The following is an 8,938-nucleotide window of genomic DNA, read 5'->3' on the forward strand; positions in this document are numbered from 1 at the left end:
CATCCGAGCAACCAGGAGAAGGCGAAAGGGGTTATTGTGGCTTTTGCACTTGGCTAGACGTGAAAATTAAAACCAGACGTAAAGCAAAGGGACCGGTGAGCAACTGGACGAGTTTCTTAGTTAAGCAAGAGTTCCCCCCCCCACACACACCCCCACATAACCCATAACTCGAGCTGTTTCACATTGGGGGTGTCGTCGTCTTAGTTTTCTAAGCAGGTGTCGTTAGTCTTGACCTTAATGAGATACTTTGGATGCGTAATACTAAGCTTTTGGCTGATGCTTCTGCGTGCAGGGTCGTGTGGAGCAGTCCTAACCTCTCTTTGCAGGGGTCCCAGCTGCTGCTTTTCTGCTCTGAGCCCAAAAGGTAGCTCTAGATTTGGGGGAGAAACAGATGTGAACCGTAATAGGACAGATGGGGGAGTCACTTTTTTTCTGTGCGCAGCAATGTACACAGTTAGGAAAAGGTACCAATTCGCTTTTCTACTAACGTGTTTTTAAGGATTTACAATGATTAGGGCAGGAGGTGATCTCTAACAGCGAGGCTATACCTGCGGTGTAGCCACAGAGTGAACATGCTTTATGGAATTAACACTGGGGTTTGGTTTTCAGTTAAGAAAATGAGGCAGAAGGAAGCGTTAACCAAGCCCTTCCATGGCGCAGCCCTTGTCTGTAGGACTCCGACCACCCACGTTTACATGTTTGAGAATGGCGATGGGGACTCGGGGGGCTCCTCTGAGGAAGAGTCCCACAGTGCATCCCTGCGGCCCCGGCACAAGGAGTGCCCGAAGAAGGGTGCCCACCGCCCTCCACAGCCAGGAGCAGGGGATGTGGTGCTGCTGCAGCGGGAGCTGGCCCAAGAGGACAGTCTCAACAAGCTTGCTCTCCAGTATGGCTGCAAAGTAAGAACCCCCCAGCCAGGAACCAGCGCACTGAAGGGAGGCCCCTAACTGCCCCTTCCTGATCCCCACAGTTGGGTGAGAGAGGGCGGCGGAGAGGCAGGGCGGCTGAAAGTGCTTTCTCTCAGGAGGCCCGAGGTCACACGTGAGGGCTGGGGTCTTCCCCTGCTGCGTTCTCCTCCCTGCTCCTCCAGACTGAAAATCTGAGCACCCATTTTTTGAGCATGTGTATTTATTGAAGACCTAATGGGGTTGGGGAGGATAGGCAGAATTAATTCCTTGCCCAAGGTTTCTGTGGCATGCTGCCATTTCCCCTTTGCTTTCAGACACTTGTGATGAGTCTGATGAAGCCTTGCGTTTTTATAACTGCATGAAATGGCCTTTGTATCCTTTGTATATAACCCTGTTTTTCTCTAATTATGTTTTTAGCATGCAGAGTGATTAACAATAACAGAGTAAGTAGGAAAGTATTTATATAGACTTGCTTGCATTTTTTCCTAGTTTGAAACGACTTCCTTTACTTTGCTAATGGTGTATAGAGTATACTGTGTTAACTAGGTGTTGACATCGCTAACTATGCCAGTGTAGCCAGGTGACTTAAAACTGCCTTGGCCTTCTCTAAGGCTGTGTTTAAGATACGTACTTATTTTTAAAAAGCCTTGTCCCCCTTAAACCATCATTTAGCTAACAAACTTCACACAGCTGAGTGGGCGTGTGTTTTCAGAGCGGCAAGCAGGCCCTTGGCGGCATCTAGATTGCAGACTCTCACTGTGGCCTTCTACTCTATGGCTTATAGACTAAAGACGGAAATGAATCTTCTCTTCAAACACTGGGTAGATGCAGTGAGTGGGCTTCTTGGGATGGTGATGTTTAAAGAGCTGAGACGCCTGTCTGACGCCTTCCGCAAGTGGTCAGCCTTCCTCTGTGAAGTAAATACACTTGATGTCAGCTTATTAGAGGCAAAGACAAAGGGATCTTAAACACCTTATTAGTTTAAGGACTTAATAAATTAAAAGTGTCTCCTATACCAGTTTTCAATCAAATGATGAAAGCAGCTGGTAAATAATTAAAATGGAGGTGGAGGTGATTGATTAGAATGAAATCTATTTGCTGTACTTAAACTCTAGTTTAAGTGGACCTAGGCATTTTAAATCTCAGTCTATCTCTGATACTTTCAGTAACTTTCAAACTGCTTTGAAGGGAAAGTTTATCTTTAATTGAGATTTTCCTCTCACTTCTTAAATCCTAAGAGTTGATGTGAGGAGTTTGCTAAGAACTTTGCTAAACTCACAGGTGTTCTCTCTGCTAAATCCTAATACTGGAGTAGATTTCAATCGTTTTCCAGCTTGATTACTTGCATGTTTCTAATTATCTTGAGTATAAAATCCAAGTCAGTTAACTGGAGGTTGCTTTATTTTAAAACAAGTTTCTATAGTGTACTCCTGGAAAAGAAAATATGGAGGCTCGTGAAGGCATGCCTCTGAAAACTAGGTGTAGACCAAGTTCTGAGTGTCTGTAGCCTGAGTGCTCATTTCTGGCAGATGCTGGATTGGGTTCTGATGTCAACCCTCTGGAGGCGCTGTCAACTTAAAAGTAGAAAAGACTATCTAGTATTTTTGTGGTATAAATTTCACCTGAAAGAGTTTTGTCACACTTCAAATAAGTCTTTTCCAGACCTGAACTTGTTAATCTGTGGGACAATCTGACAACTAAGGGAGACATGAAGGCCGTGTTAAAGCCAAATACCCAAGTCATTCAGCCTAAATTTCCTACGTACGTACGAGTTCTCGCTGTTCACCAGATGTTTACGTGAGGTGGGCTTGTACCTTCACCCAGAACAACTAGGGGCCACTTTCTGGATACTGGTTATAAGCCGCTTTACATATTTCGTGATAATTGTCTTCATGGCTTCCCTAGGTCGCAGATATCAAGAAAGTCAACAACTTCATCAGAGAACAAGACTTATATGCTTTGAAATCTATAAAGATTCCAGTGAAAAACCATGGGATCCTAACGGAGACTCACAAAGAACTCAAACCCATTTCGAGTCCATCCTCGGAGATCAGAGTGACCTTCGAAGAGCAGCCAGATCCAGACAGGATGGCTATAGGCCCTGCTGGCCTGTCCAGCCCGCTGACCGAATTTTTCAAGGGCATTGACCAGAATATCGAGCATGTAGTGCAGTCAGAGATCTTCCTGAGCGAAAGCTACTGCATAGAGCCCTCCAGTCAGCCGCTACTGCCGGTGTCACCAAAGATGCCACCAAATGATGCAGACTGTGGGATTCAGTGGTGGAACGCAGTGTTTATTATGCTCCTGATTGGCATCGTTTTACCAGTGTTTTATTTAGTCTATTTTAAAATACAGGCTACTGGTGAGGTCTCCAGTAGCTTGAACACAACTGCTGTCCCCAGTGACTCCATCGCAGAGAGTGCAGTTCCCGAGCAAGCCCCCACCAGGTCTGTGGGTCCACTGCCCACCACCCCCTTTTCAGACAGGAGGTTCAGCCCAGCCACCTGGGCGGGAAACTAGCCATAGTTTGTAAAGAGTCGGATGGCTTTAGCAGTCTGGCTCCCAATGCGCGCAGCTAACGGGGGCCAGATCTTCGGGTGCTGGATTTCCTTTTGTCTGGCACATGGTCATGTTTTAGAAGCCATATTTTTTGTAATACTCACCCTGGGGAGTAACCTTAGCTGACCCAAAATACCAGTGCCCTTAGCGTGCAACATCTGGAAAAGCGCACCAAGACATTGACACCTGACAGGTGCCATTTCTTACGGGCCTCTATCTAGTGGACCGGCACTGTCTGCCCAGTAGCGCAGAGGGGCCCCAAGGTAGAATGACCCTGGTCAGTGGCCCTTCAGCACAGGAACCCCTGGGATTGGCTTTGGTCACCTGGCTGCCACCTGTGGTTTGTTGCATTCCTGGCAGAGGTGCTGTGCAATAATGGTGTGTCCCCGTTTTAGGGTGACAGCTGATGGTTGTAACAAACTCTACTTATTTCATCAGTTTGCCTCTCTTGCGGCACTGTCATTTCCAAAGTCTAAACTCCAGAGCCACTACAGTACTGAGCAGCATTAGCTCTGTCCCTCATACTTAGTCTGCCACAGAGGTGCGTTTTATGCTCTGCCTGGTGTGACCAGTTCTGGGCCAACACGCTTGGGGGTCGTCATCCACGGCTGCCTGACGAGCAGGCCCACAGCGTTGCTAAGTATTCCTGACAGAAGCTCTGGCTGCCAGTGGCGCTGTGTAGCTAGGGAAGAATGAGGTCCGAGGGGCCTAGCTGGATGGCTGCGAAGGTGTGGCTGAGAGCAGCAGCCCCTGTGCGCACCTGGAAGGGCAGTGTGGGCGATGGGCATTGCTCCCGGCTGCCTCCCTGACTGTTCTTCGAGGAGTCCTAGAGCCACGGCCCGAAAATGGGAAATGGGTTAAAATGGGCCTCATATCCAAAGAGCAGAGAAACCTGATGGAGGCCTCCAAGTCACTCTGGCTGTGGAAGGCCAGAGAAAGCATACGGATGCCATCTGCTGAAGTTGGCCCGTCTCGCGGTCAAGGCAACAGTGGTGTCAACTGTGGGGTCTTGAGGGCCTCACACGTTGGCCACTGAGGGGGCCCTGCTGGTTGAGCGCGGTCATGGAGACGAGAGCCTGCTTTGCGGGAGCCTGCGTTGGGCCTGTGGAGATGGTTGGCTTAGCTGCAGCAATGTTTCTAGAGAGAAAGGGCAACGCTGAGCTTTGGGTACGGTTTATGGCATTTGACGCAGCTGGCTCCTGGCTAAACAGAAAAGGTGTCATGCCATGAAAGAAACATGTAGCAGAAGAGTACTTGACACCCGGGTTCCTAATTCTCAGTTTTGTGGAAAGCTGAGTTTTGCCCCAGATTGAACAAGCAAATTTAAATACCTTCAAAATTAAATTTGAGACTAGATGGTTTTCAGGATAAAATTGTAAATGTTTACTGAAAGAAATAGTCAGATCAGAGAATGTTTTTCCCGCCAAGCGTTTGTGCTGTCCCCGAGGGGCACTGGTATTTCAGCCCGTCACCTTGTCTACAGGCAGGGCGCGGCGTCTTTGGGAAAATGACCTGCCAAGCCAAAACTGAATTATCTGTATCTTTTTATTTTTTTAAATGGAATAAAACAATTTCTTCTGTGAAGGACAACTGATTCTTTTATTATTTGGGGGTTGATAATTCAGAATTAAATAGAGTGCTGCCCAGGGTTACCCCAGCAGGTGAACCGAGTAGTAACCCCCACTGCCTCACGGCAGGGTCCACACTGTGCACTTGGAAGTCGTTTTATTGGGTGACCACAAGATACCATGAAGCTCATTTTCGATTCCCTGGCCAGGCAAGTGACCCTCCTGTTTTTACTCTGGAGGACAGGGCTCCAGGGACCCTGCAGAAGCCTCGGCATCAACCTGTGCAAGCCTGCCAGGCTCAGACCCCCAACAGCCACCTCCCAGGATAGAGGTTCTCAAGACTGCCTCCGCCGGGCTTGAGGGGTAATTCCGTGGGCCCTGAAATGACTCTGGGGATTTCATTCTAATGAGCTATAATTGACATAGGACTGTATACGTTTTAAGTTGTAAAGTTTAATGATTGGATCCCTGCGTATCATGAATGGCTGCCGCGGTACCTTTAGCTAACACCCGTCTCCCATAGGTAGGCTATTTTCCTTATACCGAACCTCCAGATTTCTCAGCTGCCATGGAGGTTTGTACCTTTTGACCTCCTTCATCCAATTCCCACCTCTGGGATTCTGTGTGTCATGAGTCCAGTCTTAGGCGAGACCGCACAATATTTTGTCTTTCACTTCAGTTAGCACAGTGCATGCAAGGTCAGTCCATACTGCAGGTTACGTGTATGTATCCACGTGTGTGAGCAGCGCACACAGCTTTATCCTTCCATTTTTGATGGGTACAGGCGGGTTACCTTTCTTGGTTATTGTAAATGATGCTGATATGACTATAGGGGTGCTGACATCTCTTTTAACAGTGTTTTCATTTCCTTTAAATATATCCCCAGAACTGGTAGTGCTGGGGCAGGGTAGTTTTATTTTTAATTTTTTGAGGCCCTCCATACTTTTCCATCCCACCAGCGAAGCATAAGGATTCCCGTTTGTCCACGGCTTTGCCAGCATCTGTTGTCTGTTGTTTTGGGTGACAGCTATTCTAATATTCTGGAGAATTACGATGTGTGCTTGCGATGTTGTGTGAAATGTTCTGTAGAGATGTTAGGCCCACCCTTTTTGCAGTTTCTTTCTGGATGCTCTGTCATTGGTGGAAAAGGGTACTGAAGTCTGCTTGCTGTCTCACTGGCCTGTTAGATGCTAGTATTACATAAACACGCACAGATGCATACGCTCACTGATGGTCTCCTTGAGCGGACACCTCTCCCCATCACTGGAGACGAGGGCCGGTCTGTGGCACACCCGTCGTTGACTCTGCTGCCACTTGCCTGCAGTAGCCTGTCACTAGCCCTTCACTAGGAATCTGTGTCCTTAGAGCTGAGCCTCCTGTAAATGGCAGAGTTGCATCTTGTCTGATCCTCCCCAGAATTGCCTTTTATTGGAGAATTCACTCGTTTAACATTCAGTTATTGATAGGTAAGAACTCACTAATACCATCTTACTACTTTCTGGCTGTTTATAAATCCATTTTTCTTGCTTGCTTTAGAAATTGGTAATTTTCCATAGTCAGAAATTCTGTCATCGCTTTATGTTAGGCAGGTTTTTTTCCTTTGGGGTGCCCATGAGGTTTACATAAAACATAATAGTAAACTATTATAACTGTTAATTCCTAATTTTGATCCCATCTTACAAAACTACCCTTCATTCTTACAATTTTGATGCCATCATTTCAATTTATTGTCTTCATTAACATTATGGGGGGCCTCTTGGTGACCTAGGGGTTGTCCCAGCACTGTCACTGCTTCAGTCAGATCAACCCCCGGCCAGGGAGTGACCCACATGACACAGCAGACGACTCCTGTCTCCCCACTGCGCCCCTCAGCAGTGTATTTCAGTCAATCTGCCTGTTCTGCTCCCCATTCCGTCTGTTAAACCCTCTGACCCCAGCAGCTCTGGCCTACACCCAAGTTCTGCACACAAACAAAATTGAAACTATAGCTATTTTTAACATTTTTGCCATTGAGCTCAGCAGTTGACGCTTGGGTATTGTAGATTTTAAACACAGCTCTAGGCTTACCTCGTAGTAGCTTGTTGTCTATTTTCATGTTTTCAGCTATTCATTTAGCTTCCTTTTGTTTCATCTTGATTTTTCATTTCTTGTAATGTAGATGATAAGGAAGCCCCCTTCTGTTTTTATTAGGTGAAGACTTTCTTTCACTAAGTCCTGAAGGACAGCTCTGCGAGGTGAAGTATTTGGAAGTTTGTTTCAGCACTCCCAACACACCGCTCCATCCTCTCCTAGCTATAAGCTCAGTGGGGAGAAACCCCCTGGTAACATGGCTGTTTCCCTTGTACAAGGAAATTGGTTTTCGCTTACAACTTTTAAATTTGGCTTCAGTTTTAGACGATCTTATCTGTCGTGAAAGTTTTGAAGCTTCACAGTGACCTTTCGGCTTCGTATACTCGGATGTCTGATTCTCTGCACGTGTTTGGGGAGTTTTCGGCTGTTCCTTTCAATGAGCTTTCTAGTCCTTTGTCCCTCTCCTCGTCTTGGACTCCAGCCAGCTGTACAGACTTTACTTTGGGTGGTATCTCAGGGGGCCCATAGCTTTTATTTTCGTTATTTTTCTTCTTGTTGCTCTTCTGGTTGTGTAGCTTTAGTTGACTCAGTTTTTGCTCCTTGATTTCTTTTCTTTTTTTTTTTTTTTTTTTTTTTTTTTTTTTTTTTTTTTTTTAAAGATTTATTTATTTGTGCATACAGAACTGGGGTACAGGCCAGAGGTAGGGGCGGAGAGAGGCTTCACCAGAGACAGAGTGGGGAGCAGAACAGGCAGATGGACGAAGTACACTGCTGAGGGGAGCAGCGGGCGGGTCAGGAGAGGTCTGCCACGCCATGTGGTCACCTCCGGGGCAGGCGGGAATCGAACTCATGCGGAAGCGGCTTTAGATTCTCAGTGCAGTGCTTTAACCCGCTGCGCCACCAGGGAGGGCCGCTCCTTGATTTCTTTTTAACAGTACTGCTGAAGCAGCCTATTGAATTCTTCAGTCATTGTAATCTTCAGCTCCAGAATTTTTTTTAAGGCTTACGCTTGCGGAGCTTGTTTTGCATTGCTTTTCTCGCGTCATTGTGTTCCCTGGTAGCGCTCTGAGCGCCTGTAGAGCAACAGTTACTCGTCACGCGTAGCCGCGATTTCCCTCTTTGGAGCCAGGTATAGGGCTTCCTGCATGCCGTTAGTGGAGGAGGCACGTCTCCACTCTTGGCAGTACCTGATTGCGCAGTTGCCGGCCCCAGGCTTGCCGGCTCATTCTTTAACGGAAGTGCTTCGACTGGGTCAGGCACTGGGTTGCGCTGCCCACCGGGGCGGGGATCGGGGTCCCAAGGGTCTGTCAGGCAGCAGCACTGATGGGTGATTGAGGCCCAGGCTACTGGTGGCCACAGTGTGACTGTGCTGAGGTTACTGAGGAGCATGGAGAGGCGTACTGTGGCTGCAGGACTGTTTACCTCTTCCAGTGCCTGAGACCAGCAGCTCAGGTACCAGGGGAGCAGCAGTGGCCGCTCTGCAGGGAGCTGAGGGGTCCAGCTACAAGTGTCTTTTGTGGAAAAGATGCTTGCAGACCCACTTAGTAAAGGCGGTCAGGGCTTACTGGCCTCTGAGCAGACCGTGTGAGGATGGTCACATGGCCTCACCCTGCCCCGGAGCATGCAGGTTTTCAGCTGGAGGGACCAAGTACCAGCGGCCACACTGGGGTGGCTGGTAAGAGAAGACGGGGCCTGTGGCACTGGCGTGGCTGCACGCTCCCCGGTCGGTGTGTGCACACTGCGAGGCAGGCAGTGGCTGGGGTTGGCTGGGTGCATGCAGGATTGAGAGGGCCAGTGACAGGTCGGTGCAGCGGTGCTGGCCAGAGACAGGCA

General features: G+C 48.1%; 1 protein-coding gene across 1 annotated transcript; it reads left to right on the forward strand.

The window, feature by feature from the left end:
- The first annotated feature begins 612 nt into the window (after window positions 1–612).
- On the forward strand, window positions 613–5,047 carry LYSMD4 (LysM, putative peptidoglycan-binding, domain containing 4). The gene is made up of 2 exons (XM_004693091.2): window positions 613–899; window positions 2,814–5,047. The coding sequence occupies exons 1-2, from the start codon at window positions 618–620 to the stop codon at window positions 3,426–3,428; spliced, it is 897 nt and encodes a 298-aa protein (XP_004693148.1). The 5' UTR covers window positions 613–617; the 3' UTR covers window positions 3,429–5,047.
- The last annotated feature ends 3,891 nt before the right edge of the window (window positions 5,048–8,938 follow it).

The sequence above is a fragment of the Condylura cristata genome, unplaced genomic scaffold (assembly GCF_000260355.1).
Source record: "Condylura cristata isolate star-nosed mole 26May11 unplaced genomic scaffold, ConCri1.0 scaffold00035, whole genome shotgun sequence".
In the NCBI taxonomy this organism is placed as follows: Eukaryota; Metazoa; Chordata; class Mammalia; order Eulipotyphla; family Talpidae; genus Condylura; species Condylura cristata.

Excerpts from the sequence above, each read along its gene's own strand:
- LYSMD4 (XM_004693091.2), top strand. The coding sequence starts at position 618 with ATGAGGCAGAAGGAAGCGTTAACCAAGCCCTTCCATGGCGCAGCCCTT. Across the intron at positions 900-2,813 it reads CTCTCCAGTATGGCTGCAAA|GTCGCAGATATCAAGAAAGT; the intron begins GTAAGAACCCCC and ends TGGCTTCCCTAG.